At 41.5% G+C, this 22314-nt stretch overlaps 1 protein-coding gene across 2 annotated transcripts in view; it reads left to right on the top strand.

The window, feature by feature from the left end:
• Positions 1–21526, top strand: part of usp11 (ubiquitin specific peptidase 11) — a 74394-nt gene extending 52868 nt beyond the window's left edge. For both annotated transcript variants that reach the window (XM_060932424.1, XM_060932423.1), the window contains exons 14-21: positions 199–311; positions 397–837; positions 4338–4408; positions 6093–6205; positions 11679–11828; positions 15410–15525; positions 16609–16697; positions 20656–21526. In XM_060932424.1, the coding sequence (XP_060788407.1) occupies positions 199–311; positions 397–837; positions 4338–4408; positions 6093–6205; positions 11679–11828; positions 15410–15525; positions 16609–16697; positions 20656–20784 (1222 nt within the window). In that variant the 3' untranslated portion in view covers positions 20785–21526. The remainder of the gene's footprint in view (positions 1–198; positions 312–396; positions 838–4337; positions 4409–6092; positions 6206–11678; positions 11829–15409; positions 15526–16608; positions 16698–20655) is intronic.
• Positions 21527–22314: the final 788 nt, after the last annotated feature.

Below are 22314 nucleotides of genomic sequence, written 5' to 3'. Positions count from 1 at the left end.
TGTTTCTTTGATTCATTTATAGCTTAACTTTTAGCTACAACTTTTTTTTTTTTAAAAGATTTCTCAAACGGGTGTTCTGCTTTAAAGAACATCTGAATAACAACATCCGTGTCTAGGCCACAGTAAACATTGTTTTTACACAATTCCTTTCTATTTCTTAATAATGCTAACATGTACCATCATGATCTTTCTTTCCAGGCGATATGTGCATCAGCCAGACCCGGCAGAGGAATTGGAGGAGGAAGAGGAAAACGGTAGCGAAGAGAATGAAGATGAGATATACAAAAATCAGACCAATGGACTGAGTGGCGGTAAAGTGTTTTATATTTTCTAGAGATTGAGAGTAATGCAGCACCATTGGCATTATGTTTGCTTAAATTTTTTATTTTTATTCAGATGAGGCTGAGGAAGAGTCTGAAGAGGCGGGGCCATCCAAGACAGAAGAGCCGGCCCAGCAGAACAGCACCCAATCAGAAGCGAGCCCCAAGAGTGAAAGGGAGGAGAAAGCGGAGGAGGAGGCGGAGTTGAACAGCGACGCCGACCGGGGCAGCAGTACAGAGGAGGGCCAATCGGCATGCGGCAGCACGGACAACAACTGCCAAGCCGCAGGAGACGAGGAGCAGGCAGCTGCTGCAGCAGAGACTTCTGGGAATGAGGATGGAGAAGAGGATGACGAAGAGTGTGGGGAGTCTGTTGCTCAGGCGAAGAAGAGGATGACAAGTAGACGGCGTTGTGCTGAGAGAAGAAAGAAGCCGCTCTTCACTATACAGGCTGTGAACTCCAACGGCACCACAGATCGAGGCATCGCAGACGGAAACGGCTCACTTCCCTTCAGCAGTGAGTCGTACTGAAATGGACCCACTTGTCACACCAAACACTCACTCTTGCGTAAAACAAGACCCACTGTGTTTAATTTATATTTACACTTAATTCACTTACATATTTACGAAGTAAAGGAAATAAGTCACACTCGCTGTCGTTTGCTTGCTGCAGCTTCTTTCTTTTCACCCCATCATGCTGATCACAGCTATAAACCAAGTCTCGGTGCTCTTTCTCTTTTGTTTTAAAAGTTAAAATTGAATTTTTCAGCTTGCCACATTTCTTTTTGACAAATCCATTGCTTTCTCACAATGCTTTAGACGGTCCAGGATATGAAGTTTGCATTCGACAGAGGGTATCTTAGATTTATAAGTAGCCATGACGACAATGCTTAGGCCAAGAAAAAATAATTGTTTCTTTCCGGTTACCCGACCGACCGTTTAAAAAAATGCCCCGACCCTAGACTTTTTTGTTAGATGTTTAAAAAAAAAAAATGTATTTTCGCCGACCAACAATACATTTTGAAAAAAAAAAAATCTGCATTACGATTTGCATAATATTGTCGATCTGACAAGTGACTAATTCTAAAACGCATATATCGGACAAGAAACACTCATTGATTTCTCACGGCCTCAATCTGACGTCATGACCTCTTTCCGGGAAACTCCGGCTTGTGTTGTACGCTGGCGGCCAACGAAGTGTTCTCGATTATCGTGATCGGTTGCGACCACACGGAAGATTGTAAGACAATAAGTTCATTTTATAAGTTTTCAACTGTAAAAGAACTCTACGAACATTATCATCCTCCGCTGGACGAGTCATGCAAACAGTATACACACAGCGCCCAGGCTAACGGCGGTATCGATATCACGATGTTCTTTGTATTCATATTAAACATACAAGTTCACAACATAGTGTTCCTAATAAAGTTAAGGTTCAACATCTGTAGTAGTTATGTTTATAGTTCCTTTAAGCGTCTGAGCACTCCATATTTTATCCATGGGCTCCGAATCCTGTATTCCACAAGCTTCACTGGTTTTCTTAGGCCTGGTTCTGGATGGTTGAGTCACAGAATGACACTTCCCCACTATGTGCCACTGTTTGTCCCACACCTAAAATTTATTTTAAAAAAAAAACCTACCCATCCGGTATTTTGTGTGATAAAAAATAAAATAAAAAGACCTACCTACCTACCTACCTACCCTATTTTTTTTCAAGATGTAATAGGAAACAATTATTTTTTTCTTGGCCTTATGGAGTAAAGACTCAAGTAAAACTGCTTTTAGCTCGTAAAATCAAGTCCTTTATAAGGGATTTTTCTTTTTTAAGTCGGTGATCACTGTTCTTGATAATTGTTAGTGATTGCTTAGGTGTCAGTCACTTAACATGTATTATTCTATCCACATTCACTGGATATGAGCTCTGATTGGCTACTCTACTACTAGACTATCGGATCATATACCGTGAGTAGAGAAAAACAAAACGGCGGAGTGTGATGCTGAACCAGCCGAGGACGAAATAAATACTCGAAAACAAATCCCCAGAAATACAAAAAAAAAAAGCAACAAAATATGGAAAGAAAGTATTTGATGGTAAGAACATGTTTTTTTTTTAAATAATTTATTATTATTATTATTATTGTGTTTTTCACAAATTGCTTGTCATTTTTGCTGTTTTTTTAACACCATGTTTCAGCATTTAAAATTTGTTTGTTTTTTTTAATACTGGTTCAAAAGCTCGAAGTTTGAAAATTACAGAATGTCTAAGGTAGAATTAAATAAATGTCTAAATTTATTCTATACCTCAGCAAGACGGCGCTTTTGACAAAAACACAGCACTAAAGTCAGTTCGTGCAGCCATTGATAGGTTTTTAAGAAATTCGCCTAAGCAGAAATGATTTTGTCGGACGTTTTGTATCAAGTTTTTTATTTATCAAATTTGCTAAAAATAAAAATGCGGTTTCTCAAAATCCAAGGAATGTGGATAGAATTAAAGTTATTCCACTCAATCTTGTAGTACATGACTTGTAGCCAACTCGGTGCTATGTGCCTCGTCGGCTATTGCCGTGCCTACTTGGCTCAAAATAAGCACAACATAAAGGGAGTCCACACCGTTGTCGGGTTAAATATACTCAGCAAAAATAAAAACTTGACACTCGTTATTTTTCAAATAGTGTTTAGAAACTTTTCTTGAAAGAGTTCTTGTTGTGATTATGGTTAAATGCATTGTCAAGGGCATTACGTCACACATTCATTCTACTGGTCGGGCCTACGTAGCACGTGTGAGAGCACTGCACGCTAAAATCACGTTTCCACGTGACACAAGTGACGTGACCTATTGATACACGTGCAATTGATCTCACGGTAGCAGAGTAGAGTGTCATCTCAGAAAAACAAGGTTTTATGGTTAATTATTCGTTAATTTGTAATGCCACGACTGTCAAACATTCAGCGTGAACGTGCCATTGGCATGCTGAATACGGGAACATCCGTCACTGACGTTGCGAGGGTTATGGGATGCAGTCGACAGACCATCCATAATCTCCAGACACGTCTCCATCAAACTGGCACCACAGGAACCACTGGAACCCTCCACAGAACTTGCAGGAGCTTGGTGCCATGTTGGTACAAATATGGCGGTGCATTCCCCAAGCTGTGTTCAGACACATCATCCAATCCATGAGGAGACGTTGTATCGCAGTCGTGAACGCCCATGGAGGACACACCCGATATTGACATGATTTCATTAAGTTGTGACTCACGGTTTTTGATCATGGACATTGTCGTTGCATTTCCGGTGGAACCGATTCCATGACGAACATGATCTGTATGCTATAGCGTCTTTTAATAACAAGATAATTGAATACAATCGTTATTTCAAACCTATTTTCCAAAATGTTCAAATTATTGACTTTGAAACGAGTGTAAAGTTTTTATTTTTGTTGAGTTTTTAGTATTTTATTTAAACATAATTAAGAAATAATAAGCATTTAAAGGAAAATAATTAATAAAGCGCTGGTTGGCCCGTGCAGGGCCTCCATGGCGCAAAGCAAGAGTTACCCAAACCAAAAGCCCCGATAGCCAGCTCGCGAACACTGAATGGCCATGTATTTGAACTGTCATGGCTGTCTAGACCAGGTGTTGCCGTACCAGACAGCTCCCCCTTTGGACTGGAGGGAGACCCGGACAAGTTCAAGTTCAATATATGGGGAAGGAGTGAGCGCGCTCAGCAAGGCAAAGCCGGGCGTGACACCTGTCAGCTCATGTATGACGAGATTTCATAGAATAACTGTTAATTATATTGTTAACTTGACTGCGGACTCTTACTTATTTGTCTCTTGGGGAAGAGGAGCACATGGCTCAGGGTTTTTGTTTGTTTTTTTCTTTTTGGAAGACTCCGACTCATTGGCATTAAAGGCAGAGGACGTGAACTTAGTTTGTTATATGTGAAGGGTCATAGTAAGAGTGTTTGTTATAGCAGGATTGTAGTGTGTAATGTTGCATTTCATCCCTTCACAGATCAGCTGTATGTGGCCATTGACTGGGACCCTGACATGAAAAAGAAATATTACAACGACACCGAGGCAGAGGTATGTTCGTCTACAATCTGAGGTATTTACAGCTTTCCAGTGCTAAACCATTATCATTTAAAAATTCATAATGAAATCAGGGCTTTGAACCGGTTCAAGGAACGAAAACGAAAACCGGGAACTTTTTCTATTTCACATGGAACAGAAACGAAACCAGAAACTTTATTATTTTTTATGTTCCGGAACAGAAACGCTTATTAAAAATAATGGTAACCGGTTAATACCGGTTTTTATTTCGTTCCTCAAAGTTTCTGTAGCCTACAAATAGTCATTCTTCTCCTGCGCAAGTTTCCATGACCCGCTGGGGTTCACTTCCTGTGTGACGTTCGCTGATTGAATGGAGAGAGCGGGAAGGTGGACTACTAGTGAATAAGTGCATTACTGAGTGTCTGAGCAAAGAAGAGCCTGAACGATGCAACCTCCCTATTGGCTGTTTGTAAAAATGTATCAGTTGTTGCCCCTCCCACGGGAATCATCGCGGGCTCGAGAGACGAGAACTGACGAGTTAGTTCATTGGTAGCAGAACAAAATGTCTGGACACAAATCGGGTTTTCAGAAAAGGAAAGAAAACAAACGGAGGGTTGAAAATACAAAAAAGGAGGCAGAAAATGCAAAACGAGTTTTAAGGTACGACAAATGGTTACTTTTCTGAGGCAGCCCGCCGTGGCTGCCTGCAGGCTTATTTATTATAGCCCATTTAGTTAAAATAGTTGATATAAAATGTTTATAGTTATGTGATGGTTGTCCTGATTTAGACTGGTGTGGGTTTTTTTTTTGGGGGGGGGGGGGTGCGCGATGTTGCACCCGGGTCCAGATTAGGGCAGAACCGGCCCTGGCTACATTTCAGGTGTAGTTTGTTTTATGTATGTATGTACTTGCATAGATGTGTACTTGGTCTTCCAATATGGCGCCTAACAAAATCTCGCGGCGCGGTGACATCATGCGGTAGCCCTCTATAGGGCCTGACTAGCCTTTGGTAACACACTAAACGAATTATCTTTCATTTTTGGCACTTTTTCTGTTTGTGTAGATGGGGAGACGTACTGAGAATCCAAATCGCCAACATTTGAAATAATAATTGTTTTGAATTATTTCTTGTCTTATTTAATGAAGGTTGTAATAGAATTAGCCTACATTTGGCTTAAGCTGGATGAGACCGAGACATAACTTTATAGCCATTTGTTAAACCGCTGACAGGGAACGTAATTAACCGTTCCGGGAACGAAATTTTTTTGTTCTAACCGGTTCGGGAACGTCTATTTAATGGTGGAACCCAAAACCGGAAACGTTAAAATTCCGTTTCTGTTCGGAACGAACCAATAGGAAAAAAATTCCGGTTCAAAGCCCTGAATGAAATTCTATCACTGAAACACTTTGTTTATAGCAAGTGACAGTGACCATTTTCATTCTGAGTGTGCTTTTGCAGAGGTGCGATTTTGGTGGCGTGGATAAATTTAAAGTGTGTGCGGTTTGTTTTAATTATGTGCACATTAGTCATAGCACCAAATTTAAATGACTCCAGTGGATCAGTCCTTTGCTCTGGATTGTTGGTGTAAACACTGTGTATTGCAGGGTTGAAAATTTTCACTCTGTCTTTACAACAGTTTTCAGGACAACTGCTTCAGGGGTTTGTGGATTTTTTTTTATTTTTATTTTTTAATATTTATTTATTTATTCTGTGCAGAAATACATAAAGGACAAGAGCATGGACGTCCCACAGCAGCAGACAACTGTGAATCTGCAGGAGTGTATCGAACTCTTCACCACTGTGGAAACGCTCGAAGATGAAAATCCCTGGTAACCCACTTCACACACTTCAGTGCTTAAGCCATCACAGACAATGGGAGGAGAAGAAGCTTAACTGAACCCAGTATCATGGTTTTTATTCAGTTTCACATTGTCAGAGCAGATATGTAAGGAATAACATGATGAGACGAGCTGTTATAGGAAAACAATCCATGATGGATTATTTATGGGAAGCAATCCAGCATGGTTCAAAGCGTGTTCACTTGTACCCCAGCCAGTGGTTATTGACTTTGAGCTTGTTGACCACTTAGTTATTTTTAAGGTTATGAAACATCCTAGCCTGGCAAGCCAGACTAAATGTGAATATTTAGTCCGGCCTCGATCCGTAGACATTTCCGACGGGGGTAGGAGGAACAACCCGTTGTCTTTCAAACTGTCTCTGTGCGTATAGGCCAACGCTCTGACCAATCAGCGCAACAGTGACTGTGACGTAGTCAGAGTGACAGAAAGCAGTGGGGGAGACCTTGAAATAAATAATTTTTTAAAATGCGTATTAATTAATAAACAGGTTCTAGATATTAAGAAGTTTGGAGATAATGACCACAAGTTTGGAGTCTGTACCACATACACATTTTTTTTTTTTTTCCTCAAGGGTTTGCTTAAACTGTTTTTGAGAGTTTTTATTTAGTGGTGTTTGGTGAAATAATTTCCCTTAAATTTAAAATAACGGGAAAATAAGAAACAATCAAAAAGTAATGTTTCAAAGCTGTTTATTAATTCTTTGTACTGCACAAACTAGCCCCATCCTTTTGGCTACGAGCGGAGCCAGCTGGTAGATCAGACTTTTGCCATAGCCGGTCGGCAAAACAGCGAAAACGTCCTTCTTGAAAAGGAATGAGCGGAGAGCCTCTTCCTGCTCATGTTTCAACGAAAACTCCAAGTCTAATTCTTCTAAAACTGATTCCAAAGCGGAGTCAAACGCGCGCTGTTCACTAGCCGTAGCCATCTTTCCTGTTGTGCTTTCTCCAGCGTCGCGCAGCTTTGTCGTCACTCCTGCAAAAGCCCGCCCAAAGAATCCAAACAAAAACCTTGCGTTGTGATTGGCGGGCACGATTTGATGCCCGGGGTGTTTTTGTTTATATGGTGCGAGGCTAGACCCACTCGTAGGCAAAAATATTTTTGGCCGCTAGGCGGGTGGGTCAAGTTTACTAGGCTAGAAACATCCGTGAAACTGTTATCCCTTATAGAAACATTTCTTTCACCAAACTCCTCTCTCTCTGTTAATAAGACTTGTCACATTACATAAAAACCAGAAAATTTAAACTCCTGTCCTAAAGACGTTACTGTGTCAGAAATATTGTCCAGTTTAACAATATATTTTATATTATTCTATCCACATTCACTGGATATGAGCAATCACACGCTCTGATTGGCTACTCTACTACTAGACTATCAGCTCATATACCATAGAGAAAACCAAAACGGCGTGTTGCCGAACCAACTGATGAAATAAAAACCCTACTCGAAAACAAAACCCCAAACAATACAAAAAAAAAAGAAAAAATACGGAATTAAAGTATTTGACTGTAAGAACTTTTTTTTCTTTTTTTTTTTTTTCAATAATTATAATACATAGGGCCAAATTACTCAATTCTGATTGGTCAGTCAAGGAGGGCTTTTTTTCCCTTAACACGGGGCCGTATTTCTGAAATGCTATTGGCTAGTTCGTTGCTTGGTTACGGTTACAAAAATTAGCCAATTTTGTCAACAAAATGGCTTTTGTAAAAGAAGTTCCAATAAAATTTTGTAAACCACTTTCAAAATCCTTGTGTCGTGTTGCCGTGTCATGATGAAAGATGCTTTAGAAACTGATTCAAACGTGCAAGATAGTCTTGCGCCCTGATTGGTTCAGAAAACGTGAATGACAAATGTTGTGAACTTGAATGGCTTCGGAAGTATGAATTTGGCCCTATATATTATAAACAAGTAATCATATGGTTCCTCATAAAATTAAGGATCAATTTCACTCGTGAAATTAATCCTTAATTTTACTCTGCCCCATATGGTTACCTATAGAGGGCTACCGCATGACGTCACCGCGCCGCGAGATTTTGTTAGGCACCATATTGGAAGACCAAGTACATGCACTCGCAATATAAAACAAAGTACGAGCGAGAGTAAAGTGACACGATGGATGATAATTCTGGTTATGTGAGTACATTACCAGCTGCAGAAAGGGCACGGTATGTGGAGAAACTGGCTGTGATTGATGGGTTTGACCCATATGATAAGACTCGGGGCAAGGGAGAATGGAAACATAAGGAGGACCTGACACCAATTCTGCCATCTGTTTGCTACCCAGACATTGTAAACTATTTGTTGTTTACACCCAGTGCCTACACTGCTGATGACGACTTGAAAGCCTCCAAAGGGCTACAGGCTTACAATTATGTTGTTAGCGGCTTGGTTCGTGATATTACAGCTGTTATTAAGAATAACCTACACATAGTTATGGCCAAGGTAATCTTGTTGCTATTTATCTTTTAATAATATATCTTTTCAGTTGAAAAATTAATACTTTTTGTTACTATTAAGGTATCCATAATTTAGGTTAATTTATCCATTATACATATGTATTTATGATATATGCCTACACAACAACTATGCTTTATTTATATAATAGGAGGGAGAGCAAGCCCCAAACCATCCTAAATTATTATTATTATTAAATTGTAGAAGTCTGGGAGGCTTGCTCCTCATCCAGTTATCAACTTGGGGCCACTTTAGCATGTTTTAAATCTGAATTTCTTGCGTTTGCTTACCTCAAAGTGTCCGCAGATCATGCACAGACTTATCCATTATATCCACAGTTTTTTGCCAAGTCTCACACAGGTTTCTTTCAAGTCTACTGTTGGGCCAATAAATCATAAATAAAACAGCTCAGATTTGTTTCAGTCGTTTGCCACTCCACTTTATTCTCGTGGGTTCACATACCCCTGCCGTTAATTCCCCCTAATCACGAGTTTGTTGGTCTTCCAAAATGCCGCAGGGTCTGTTTACTTCCGGTTTCGGGTGACGTCAGTGAAATCCCTCTATATTTATCATCGCATTTTTCACTAATTGCTCCAGTCATTTCTGCTGGTTTGTTTACATTCTAAGCGGAAATGATTTTGCCGGACGTTTTGTATAAAGTTGTTTTTTTTTTTTTTTTTTTTTTTTTTTATCGAATTTGCTAAAAATAAAAATTCTGTTTCTCAAAATCCAGTGAATGTGGATAGAATAAAACGGTTATTCCATTCAATCTCGTTGTACATGGCTTATAGATGACTCGGTGCTACGCGCCTCGTCGGCTATCCGCTCATGTATGACTTGATTTCGTGGAATAACTGTTAGTTTTCTTAATCCATTTATTATAAGGCTTGTATTATGTGTCGCGTCTGCTGTATAAATTGTTACGTTATGCTAATGGTATTTAGTAGACGCTGTTATCCAGAGCAACGGATGACGCACCCAGAGCAGTTAGGGATTAGGTGCCTTGCTTAAGGGCACTTCAGCCATTCCTACTGGTCCAGGGAATCGAACCGGCAACCTTTTGTTCCAAAAGCTGCTTCTCTAACCTTTAGGACATGATTTCCTTGTTACTACAGAAATGATGTATTAGAACAAGAACCCTGTGGTTTATAATCCAGCAGCGCCTACCAGGAACTTAATCAACACCTTTTATATATAAAAGTCTTGTATTATATTTCAGGAGGCTCAATCAATCTGAATGTCTTTAGCATAACTTTCACTGTCTAACCATTTCAGGCTCGTTATGGTATACTGATACACACACTGACCTGTCAGTCCTCCTGATCAGACAGGGTGAAGCAGACCAACTAAGTTTATTAGGTCCGTATCGTGAAATACCGTGACTGAGGTCTTGAAAGTACTGGCCGAGGTCACGGTATTTCACCATACGGACCGACCTTAAGCTGGTAAATAATATGTTTATTTTTTTCTTTACCAAATTCTAACAGAAAACGAGAGCGCCCGAAAGGGAAAACCGAGCCGTTGAATCCTCATTCACAGCTGTAATGCAAATTGCTTCCTCCTCGGTATACAAGTGCACTTCCATGGCAGGAAAAAACCTACATTTTGCTGCCTATGTAGTCCCCTATTTTTATACAAATAGGAGTCATTCCGGAGCTTTTTTTTGTTTTTATTTTATTTTTCTATTTTTTTTTCTGTGTGTTTGTGTAGTTTGATGTTTGTTTGAGTGTTTTCTCCACTGGTTGTGGTGTAGCTCCGGACCTAGTTTTGGGCGTCAGTTCCCTCCAGGCCTTGGTTTGCCGTGGGTGATGCCTGTGCTCCAAGCTGTGGACTGCAGTGAGCTCGTTGCTCATTTTACAACGTGGTTGTCCAGCGCTCTGCGCCTTAACGCTTGGCGTGATGTTCCGAGCGATGTTGTTCGGTGGTGTCGCGGCGGCTGTGCAGGCGGTTTGGGACACACCAGCGCTTTGCGTGGCGGAGCTTCTCTGCTCGCTTTGTGGATCCACAGCGTGGTGTTCTGAGCGATGTTGCGGACGGCGTCGCGGCGGCGGTGCTGGAGATGTGGGACTTGTTTTTGTGCGCCTTTTGGTGGGACTGTGGCTGCTACACCACGGGAATTACATGGTGGACTTTTTACTTTTTGTTTATTTATTTTTTCTTTCTTTGTCTACTATTGTAAAGCGTCCTTGGGTTTCTTGAAAGGCGCTATATAAATTATTATTATTATTCAGCCATGTTTTTGCTCGGCGTTAGCAACAGTTAGAGGTTTTTAGCTTTTTCCTGAAATGTTTTCTTATATTTCTTCTTCCTCAGGGTAGTAAAACTCGCTTTCGCTGTGAACACTGTCGTTATCGCTATCCATGCTGTAAAATCAATGCTATTCTCCTGAGAAATGCTGGCAAAAATTTATAAGATTTTTGATAATCTTATTTAAAAAAAAAAGATAAGTGTTGACAAAAAATGCTATGTTTGTTGTTGTTGTGAACGAGCGAGTCACCAGAGGTCCATAACTGGGGTCCGTATCGTAGGATACAGACCTGCTCGCCAGCCAATCAGAGCGCAGGATTTGATGGAAACCGGACTGCTAAAAAAAATAATAGGAAGGTATTGTAGGACCCTGATACACCAGAGTGTCGCTTGTCTGTTACTATTAACGTAAGAATCTCTGGCTGACTGTCGCCTGTAGTTTTTGCACACTCTTAGCAGTAGTCATAACTCTGTAGTGCTGGTTTGTCCAATTTAACCCTTGAGAAATGGCTCTGGATGCCTGCGTGGGGCTGTTTTAGTTGAGAAGTAGCTGTAGCTGGCTGTGCTTCGTCACCAAAATGGCTGAATAGAGCATCTGATTCACGATATTTACAACAAATGGTAGCCTATTGACTGCTTACTCAAACCATAGACTCACTCCCTAAAAAGTATGTCAATAATATGTATTAAACCTGGTGCACGTATTTCGGCAGAGCGATAAACTTGGTATGCTTGTGCTCTTTAGGTACTGCCCAACGTGTAAGAAGCATCAGCTCGCCACTAAGAAGTTGGATCTGTGGTCTCTTCCTGAGGTCCTCATTATCCACCTGAAACGCTTCTCCTACACAAAGTACTCCCGCGAGAAGCTGGACACCATCGTCAACTTCCCTCTCCGGTTGGTTTCGCATGTGTTCTTTTTAAAATGTTGTCTTTGAGGAATGTCCTTAAAATTCTCGTCAGCATAAAACATTATGTACTCGATTAACATGCTTAAAATTTTGCCCAGCATGAAGGGTTGGATTTGTTCCTGAATCTTCTCTGTTGAACGTAAACTCTAGCCTGGCAAGCCAGACTAAATGTGAATATTTAGTCTGGCCTCGCTCGTAGACATTTCCGACGGGTGTGGGAGGAACAACCCGCTGTCTTTCAAACTGTCTCTGTGCGTATAGGCCAACGCTCTGACCAATCAGCGCAACAGTGACTGTGACGTAGTCAGAGCGACAGAAAGCAGTGGGGGAGACCTTGAAATAAATAATTTTCAAAATGCGTGTTAATTAATAAACAGGTTCTAGATATTAAGAAGTTTGGAGATAATGACCACAAGTTTGGAGTCTGTACCACATACTTAACATACACTCTTATTTTTTTCAAGTGTTTTTCAAGGGTTTGCTTAAACTGTTTTTGAGAGTTTTTATTTAGTGGTGTTTGGTGAAATAATTTCCCTTAAATTTAAAATAACGGGAAAATAAGAAACAATCAAAAAGTAATGTTTCAAAGCTGTTTATTAATTCTTCGTACTGCACAAACTAGCCCCATCCTTTTGGCTACGAGCGGAGCCAGCTGGTAGATCAGACTTTTGCCATAGCCGGTCGGCAAAACAGCGAAAACGTCCTTCTTGAAAAGGAATGAGCGGAGAGCCTCTTCCTGCTCATGTTTCAACGAAAACTCCAAGTCTAAGGCTACGTTCACACTGCAGGCTGAAGTGACTCAAATCCGATCTTTTCGCCCATATGTGACCTGTATCCGATCTTTTATTGACAATATGAACGACACAGATCCGATTTTTTTCAAATCCGACCCAGGCCGTTTGGATATGTGGTCCTAATTCCGATTCCTATCCGCTCTTTTCATATGCGACTTCAGTCTGAACCGCCAGGTCGCATTCATCCGACTTACACGTCATCAACAAGCCACAAACGTCACTATTCTGCGCTGAAGTAGGCGGCGGGTCTCTCAAAAAAAGTTACAACAACATGGCGCATAATCACGGGCGCAGATAGAGGGTGGGACTCGTCCCACCCAGATTTAAATTCACCTCGTTCGGTCCCCCCCACTTATAGGGAGGAAAAAACGTCTATGCTGTCTTTCTTTGCATAAGGCAAACCTCACGGAAAAATCAAAAGACTAATTACCATTCGGTTTATTGAGGTGCACGGCAGTGTATACATAGTTGCAACAACTCACATAAAACAAAGACTGATATTCGGTTGGTTGAGCTGCGCAGACTGCACAGGTTGCGAGCTAGAGCTTGGTTGCTATGGTAATCCACAACAAGTTTGACAGGCATATTGGGGTTGGTTTGCTGGCAGCTTTGTCCCCCCCAGTTCAAAAAACGTATCTGCGCCCCTGCGCATGACATCAATGCGAGGGACGCTTCGGGCTGTGAAGGTTCTGAATCTTCTCAATGGAAGGACGCAGAGGTTAGGGAGCTGATTTCCATTTGGGGGGATGCAGCTATTCAAGCTAGATTGGATGGGTCATACCGCAACCGGGCGGTTTTACTTCCGTAAACACTGGCCATGCTCACTGCGTGCGACGTCGTCGTATCCTGCAATGCGCATGCGGAACACTTTTAGGTCGCTTTTCGTTCATACTGAGGATCACATACAAGTCGCATATATTTGTTAATGTGAACGACCTCACAAAAAAATCGGATTTCACAAAAAAATCAGAATTGAGCATTAAGCCTTGCAGTGTGAACGTAGCGTAGTTCTTCTAAAACTGATTCCAAAGCGGAGTCAAACGCGCGCTGTTCACTAGCCGTAGCCATCTTTCCTGCTGTGCTTTCTCCAGTGTCGTGCAGCTTTGTCGTCACTCCTGCAAAAGCCCGCCCAAAGAATCCAAACAAAAACCTTGCGTTGTGATTGGCGGGCACGATTTGATGCCCGGGGTGTTTTGTTGATATGGTGCGAGGCTAGACCCACTCGCAGGCAAAAAATATTTTTGGCCGTTAGGCGGGTGGGTCTAGTTTACTAGGCTACGTAAACTCAATTTTATACTTTTTCTTATGTTCCACGCATTTCTTTGATGGCTACGACGTGCATAGACGACTAGCCGATTTCACGTTTCCTCCATCTCTTCCTTAAACTCAGGAGGATGAAAATAGCTTGAGTGTGTTTTACCTTTTATAAATATTGCTTATAACGGCATTTTACATTCAGTATATCGAGGAAATACATTTTTACAGTTTGCATTGCTTTAAACCCAAAAGACATTAGGCTAATTTGAGATGCACCAAAAATAGTGTAGTGTGTAAATAGCGTAGTGCATTTAACATGTGTACATGTTCATTATCATATTGATTAGATATATATTAATAAGAAAATATGAATAAAGCCTCTAAATAAACAATGACCTCATATGATTAATCTGGAAGGCCTCCGCCAAGGACAAACGCCATGTCTCAGAGCGTTAGCGAAAGAGAAACTGAACTCGCGGACCCACTCCAGAATTTCAAAGGTTCTTCCTTGGTCCAAGCTAAACCTTTCCACCAATTTTTTCATGGAAATTGGGTTGGTAGGTTTTACAGACACATAAACAAACTGTACCGAAAACAGAACCTCCTTGGCAGAGGACCGTTTTCAATTAATTAATTAAATAAATAAATAAATTAATAATAATATCAGCATGGGTGCAAGTTTTCCGGCATGTGCCAAAAGCTCAGGGTTTTTTTTTTTTTCGGTTCTGAAAAAGTCATTTTTCCAAATCGTGTAAATCCGTTGAGATTTTCAGGGGTGGCCCTTTCACTGTCTCACTCTCGGCGTATTACCGGGTTACAGTCTCTGCACGAGACAAATCTTTTCATCTCGTCTTCACCGCAAACCTCATTCAATTTATACACCGCTCACCGACGAGCGGTCCTGACGAGCCCGTTGTTTCACGGTGTTATACCGTACATGTGTGGTATCATGTTTCACGCACGTAGCACGTTGTTTGACCAAATCAGCACAGCTATTCCTATGAGTAAGGTAGGTCTTGAAATAAGTTTGTTAGCTTTTTTTATCATCTTTTCTAATGTGGTTGTTGGGTTGAAAACTCATTTGTAGTCAGTAATGGATTATAAAATATAAATATTTTTGTCTATGGAAAAAGCTGAATCTTGTTATTTGCTAAAATCCAGGAGTTTCTGAGGACATCAAGACATGCGGCCCCTTATTTTAACTCAAGCTGTGTGTATATTGTAAAAAAGGTATCACAGCAAAAGCATATTAAAAATGGTCGTTTCAACATTGAAATTATTAGTTGCTAGATGTTTTGAAATATCAAGCCTTGTACTTGAAATAGTTATTTCCGATGAAATGTATTAAACATTTGATGTGAATATGCAAATCATATAACTATTAATATTATAAATGTTTGCATGAGAGACAACCATTTTAACTTGTAATTTAAATTTTTTTTCGAGCCCTACTGGGGGCTCACCTCCCTTTGTAAAACTGAATTTGTCTTGACTTTGCATCCTGTCATGTTTTACAGAAAGCTGGATTTCTCCGACTTTCTCTTGAGGAAGGCAGGGAGCGACTCGGAGCCTCCCAGCAGATACGACCTCATCGCTGTGTCAAACCACTACGGCGGGCTCAGAGACGGACACTGTACGCATCTCTCTGTCTCTCGCGCTTTTCCTTGCTCTTGTGCGCTCTCATGCTCTGTCTTTCTTTTTCTCTCTTGCGCTTTTGCTCTCTGTCGCTTTTTCTCTTGCACTCTTTCTTGCTCTCTCGTGCACTCTCTTGCATTCTGTCTTTCTTGCTTTCTCTCTCTTGCATTTTCGTGTTCTCATGCTTTCTTCTTCTCTCTTGCATGCTTTTTCTCTTTCACTCTGTTGCTTTCTCTTGCGTGCTTGCTTTCTTTGTCCCTCTCTCTCTGTCGCGCTCTCTCTGTCGCGCTCTCTCACGCTGTCGCTCTCTTTTGTTGCTCTCTCTTGCACGCTGTCTGTCGCTCTCTCTTGCGCGCTGTCTTGCTCTCTGTCGCTCTCTCTTGCGCGCTGTCTCGCTCTCTCTGTCGCTCTTTTGCACGCTGTCTTGCTCTCTCTCGCGCGCTGTCTCGCTCTCTCTCTGTCGCTCTTTTGCACGCTGTCTCGCTCTGTTGCTCTCTTGCACGCTGTCTTGCTCTCTGTCGCTCTCTCTCGCGCGCTGTCTCGCTCTCTCTCTGTCGCTCTCTCGCGTGCGCTGTCTTGCTCTCTGTCGCTCTCTCGCGTGCGCTGTCTTGCTCTCTGTCGCTCTCTCTCACGCGCTGTCTCGCTCGCTCTGTCGCTCTCTTGCGCGCTGTCTCACTCTGTCGCTCTCTCTTGCACGCTGTCTCGCTCTCTGTCGCTCTCTCTTGCGTGCTGTCTTGCTCTCTGTCGCTCTCTCTCTGTCTCTCTTGCGTGCTCTGTCGCTCTCTTGCGTGCGCTGTTGCTCTCTTGCGCGCTGTCTCGCGCTCTCTCTCTCTGTCGCGCTCTATCAGAGCTAATATGGTAAAAATCTGACAGAGAATCCACTCATTTTATTTTGCATGTCATCACCACGCTTGACGATTTTAGTAGCATTCAGACACATTCGGTTTGAACTGGTGTTTTATGGAAAATCTTCACCGTGTTCTTAATGTGTTCATGAATATTTATCAGATGACTGATCATTCACAAAAAGCAGGCCAAGTTAAAATCTTACGTTTCTTATTATTTCACTCCTTCCATGCAGATACCAGTTATTCTCGGAACAAGGACAACGGCCAGTGGTATTATTTTGACGACAGTAAAGTGACCTACGCTAAAGAAGAACAAATTGTGGTAAGAATGACTTCAAACATTTTACACACAAGTCTGACGGTATGCAATTTCACATCCCTACTCTAGTTTTTATTTCATCATCGTCGTCGTTTGGGTGGGGGGGAGGGTATAGAAACGGGTTCTGTCCGGCTGTTGGGTCAAGTTTTCATTTCTGGGCCATATCTTTAAAACTACTGAAGATATCGTCATGAAACTTTTGTATGCATATACTGAACTGGTGCCTTTTGCTATTTTGAATTTTTGGAAAAAAATTTTTTTTTTCAAATTTTTACATCTCATCTCATTATCTCTAGCCGCTTTATCCTGTTCTACAGGGTTGCAGGCAAGCTGGAGCCTATCCCAGCTGACTACGGGCGAAAGGCGGGGTACACCCTGGACAAGTCGCCAGGTCATCACAGGGCTGACACATAGACACAGACAACCATTCACATTCACACCTACGGTCAGTTTAGAGTCACCAGTTAACCTAGTTTTTTGGATGTGTGTTCCGGAAACGAACATTGCTCTTAAACAAAGTCAAAATCTATTTTTTATGTAAAAATTTAACCTAACCTCCAAAGACATGCAGGTTAAGTTAAATTTTTACATAAATAGATTTTGACTTTAAGAGCAATGTTCGTTTCTGGAACACGCATCCAAAACTATTCATGATACGGATTTGAAACTTGGTATACATGTTAACAAGGTGATGGAGATGTGCCTTTTCATACTGAGAAATTTTAATTTGTCATGTTTCCATGGAAACAATTTCAGACTTGGTCTCTCAGGTTAGTCTTAGGGGTACAGTAGGTTTTGTTTCCGGAGCAGAACTTGAAAACTGAGTGGTCCGGTCTTGAAAGTTGGTATATATGTTGATTTAAGTAATGTATATTTGCCTTTTGATACTAAGAAATGTGATAAATTTTAATTTTTAGCTCACCTGGACCAAAGGTCCGGTGGGTTTATGCCATGAGTCACTGCTGAGGTCGGTGTAAAGAGGTCGGGTTGGTTTCCTGCAATGGAACTTGGTACCGGTATATAGGACGGGGGATAGAGATGACTGTCGTCTTGTTTAGATTTATGTTCTGTTAATGTCTTTTCCATTCAATGCTATCTCCATAATGTGAGCGATATTTTTTATTTTTTTATTTTATTTTTTTTTAAAAGCACTGAATTCTTGGTTTTGATTGGTTCTCAGGGAAATCATGTTTATGGCCAGTATTAATGCATTCGTTCAATATGTTAACGTTTCTATTGTAACGACATGCACAGGGACTTGTATGATGGACGCTCTGGATAAATTTAAAAAAAAAAAAGCATGTCATCATTGATATACACTCAGCGGCTACTTTATTAGGAACACCTGCTGTTTGATGCAGTCATCTACTCAGCCGATCCCTCGACAGCAGCGAGATGCATCAAATCATGCAGATACAAATCAAGAGCTTCAGTTCGTGTTCACAAAGTTCAAACATGAAAAATCGTGATCTCAAAGTGTGACTTTCTTTCACTGTGGCATGGGTGTTGGTTTGAGTGTTTCAGAAACTGCTCCTGATCTCCTGGGGTTTCCACACACACCAGTCTCTAGAGTTTACACAATCATCGAGTGAGTGAGCGACAGTTCTGTGGGTGGAAACAAACGCCTTGTTGATAAGAGAGGTCAGAGGAAAATGGACAGATTGGTTTGAGCTTTTTTTTTTTGCCAGGAAGGATATAGCAACTCATAACAACCATGGTGAGCAGAAAAGCATCTCGGCATGCAACAGCAGACGAGCACATTGGGTTCCACTCCTGCAGCCAAGAACAGGAGTCTTAGACTACGTTCAGACTGCACCCTGAAACGACCCATATCCGATTTTTTTTTTTTTTTGCCCATATGCGACCTGTATCCGATTTGTTATTGACAATCTGAATGACACAGATCCGATTTTTTTTTTTTTTCACATGCGACCCAGGCCGCTTGGATATGTGGTCCTAAATCCGATGCATATCCGATATTTTCACATGCGACTGCAGTCTGACCGGACAGGTCGCATTCATGCGACCTACACGTCATCAACAAGAGACAAACGTCACTATTCTGCGTTGGCTAGTCCCGCCTCTTTGGTGGAAAACAACAACATATTTGTACAGTTTTCAGAATTTAAATAGACTTTTATAGAATTGATCAAGCTAGTGGTGGATTTGGTAGGGACCTGGATGTTGATCTGTTAGCCTGATTAAATAAAACAGTTTCTATAACTGATTTATAACTTAAACCATCCTGTATTACAAGATTATAAGATTGTTCTGGAAATTTCCAGTAATTTGACACCTTCGGTCTCATTAGTCTGCTGCCCACATTAATCAGATTATTGTGTGAGTTCCGCCGCCGCCACAAAAACCACATCGCCAGGTCTCGCCTCATCTCCATAGCAAACTGCACTGGTGTTTCTGCACCTTGAGCCAGCGCTGAGAGAAGTTGCAGAATTCAGCTGGCTATAAACAGTCTAAATAAATATTTATAAAAATGTAGAAAAAGTTTATTAATATGACGAAATAAATATGTGCAAATTATTAAGCCTGAATTAAGAGTTTGGTAATACAGCGGCCGTATCCCAAATGACTGCCTACTGAAGCTCGAGTGCACTATATAGAGTTTAAAAATCCATTACTTCCTAGTAACATGTAGTGCACTTATATAGAAATTAGAGACACATTTAGGAGTCAACCCTCGTTACCAGGCTACACGTTTTCATTTCAGTTCAGAAACAAAAACACACACGAGACCTCACACTTTAACACTAACCAGATAATTAAACAAACAAACAAAAAAAGAAATCATTAAACTTGAAGAGTGCGCTTTTTTTTGTTTACGTATTACGTAGATGTGCTTATTACGTGTCAATTTGCGCATGCGGGACACTTTTGGGTCGTTTTCCGTTCATATTGGAGATCACATACAAGTCTCATATAATTGGTAATGTGAACGGCCTAACAAAAAAATCGGATTTCACAACAAATCGGATATGGGTCGTTTCAGGTTGCAGTCTGAACGTAGTGTTCGAATCAACCACAGGTTCCTATTAAAGTGGCCGGGGAGTGTAGTTTAACTGTGATGAGAGATTTATTTAGATTTTTTTTTTTCTTTTGAAAGCAGCCTCCAGTTTCAAAGACATGCAGATTAGGTAAAATACCCAGCTACTGTGTACTTGGTGCCAGTCCCAAGCCTGGATAAATTGGGAAGGGTTGCATCAGGAAGGGCATCCAGTGTTTGTTTTTTTTTAAACTAGATAGAACTCGATGCCAACGGCGTCGATGGGGACGCCTCCGCCTGGTAGACTACACGCCTTATTAAGTTGTGATTTGGGGATGGACATTTGACCTCACAGTAATCTTGACCTGGTGAAATTACTTGTGTCAGCCTTGGAGATATTGTGTTCACAAGGTTTTCGGACAGACATTTGACCTCACAGTGACCTTGACCTTAGACCTTTTGATCTCAAAATCTAATCAGTTTATCTTTGTCCTCAAGTGCACAAATGGTGAAAGTTTGGTGAAATTCCTTTCATTCGCCTTTTGAGATATCGCGTTCACAATGTTACGGGATGCACGGACAGACGGACAACCTGAAAACATAATGCCTCCTGCACCTTACGGTGGCGGAGGCATAAAAATCTGTGCCAAATCAAAGGGGTTGAAAAGCAATTTGGGCTGTCACAGACTGTGACAAACTTAAAACCGTGTTAATCAGAGCTTTGTAACAGTCAGTAAGGAAAATTTAAATGTCTTCAGGATTGAGAGCTTTGTGCTTTTCTAGCTTCTCGGCAACAAGCAGAGCTCTTTTTTTTGGGTCCTGTTAACTTGACATGAAAGCTGGCAAGAGAACGTTTGACATTTTCCTTTCTGAGGCTCAGTGGGAGGAAAAGGATCAAACGGAATACATAAACGCACCCTGAAGTCGACCACTCAATCACTCTGTCTGCGTTTCTGCTTCTAGACAAACGCTGCCTATCTTCTGTTCTACCAGCGCCAAGACAAGATCCGGCACCCCACCCTCGCTCCCCCTGATAATCACGTCGCTTCCACCAATCACGACGGACCAGGCGGGGCCATGGAGATCGACTGAAACAGCTAGCTGTGTGTGTGTGTTTTGTCTTCCTCCTTTCTTTCTTGCATTCCATCATTCCATCCGTCTCCCTCTGCATTTCCACTCTCTCTCCTGCTCTCAGGTTAATGAGGGAATATTTTTAATTCTTCGTTTGCGCAAAGACCAAAAAAAAAAAACTTGAACCTTTTGCCTTTTCATGATCCAAAACAGGAAGTGAGAGGCAGAGGCTACTCTCTCAGGCTGGTGCCGAGGCATCATGGGTAGGAGGCTGTGTAAAGGCTGTCATTCTGTCAAGCCAAGCTGCAGGAACAAGTTCATCTAGTCAAGGCACATTGTGTGTGTGTGTGTGTGTGTGAGAGAGAGAGAGATGTGGGCTTGAGAATGCGCGTTCCTCTGGAGTGCAGCCGAGTATGTTTTGAACTTTGCGTCCTTGCTGCTGCTGCTTTTGAATTTCAGAGCACGATACACTTTTTTTTTTGTTTTCCCCTCTCCCCCTCCTCACCTTTCTCTTCTCCCTCATGCATGACCTTTACCTTTTTGTTCAAAATATGTCGAGCTGCACTCTCACTTTAAACCTTACACCAGGCAATATTTCGAATTTAGACGCACAAACTGTCTCGCTGTACCTGATTTATACAAGCACTTCAATTTTCCATTACGTTAAAGGAGTACGCCACCCCCAGGTGAAATTGAGTCAGTCCCTGCAGTCCCTAGAGTTGGATGAGTGAGCCAAAGCGTTCTGTAGCCGACCCAGCCATTGCCCTGATCTAGAAACGCCCCGGTTAGCTTTAGCTTAGCGTAGTCGCTGTAATCCGGCGTGTCCGGTTAGCATGTCATTGCAAAAGTGAATCAAATAACTCATTTTTTAATAATTATTTCTCATGACCTGTACATTCACATCGAGTACACACATCAATGCAAATTAACACGAAGGGATTTACTAGACCAATTTATATCTGGAACTATTTTCGGGCAAAGCACCGCTGCAGGCGCAAAGACACCACGCAGCACCACAACTTAGTAGTCACGCTGGTGTGTTGAGGGTTTTCAGGTGCTGCGTGCTGTCTTTGCGCCTGCAGCGGTGCTTTGCCCGAAAATAGTTCCAGATATAAATTGGTCTAGTAAATCCCTTCGTGTTAATTTGCATTGATGTGTGTACTCGATGTGAATGTACAGGTCATGAGAAATAATTATAAAAAAAATCTTGAGTTATTTGATTCACTTTTGCAACGACATGCTAGCCGGACACGCCGGATTACAGCGACTACGCTAAGCTAAAGCTAACCGGGACGTTTCTAGATCAGGGCAATGGCTGGGTCGGCTACAAAACGCTTTGGCTCACTCATCCAACTCTAGGGACTGTGTACTCCTTTAACCTCCTAAGACCCAAGCTGGTTTTTTTACATGCATTTTTTATTTCTTTTTGCTATTTGGGCTTATTAGAACCTGATTAGAATAAAAACTAAGCATCATCTTTGATAAGATGTACTTTTTGAGAAAAAGTATGTCCACATATGTGGATTCTTGTTCTGAATTTCTAAAAAGTGC

Source organism: Neoarius graeffei, chromosome 10 (genome assembly GCF_027579695.1).
Source record: "Neoarius graeffei isolate fNeoGra1 chromosome 10, fNeoGra1.pri, whole genome shotgun sequence".
Lineage (NCBI taxonomy): Eukaryota > Metazoa > Chordata > Actinopteri > Siluriformes > Ariidae > Neoarius > Neoarius graeffei.
This window is presented reverse-complemented; position numbering and strand designations above follow the sequence as displayed.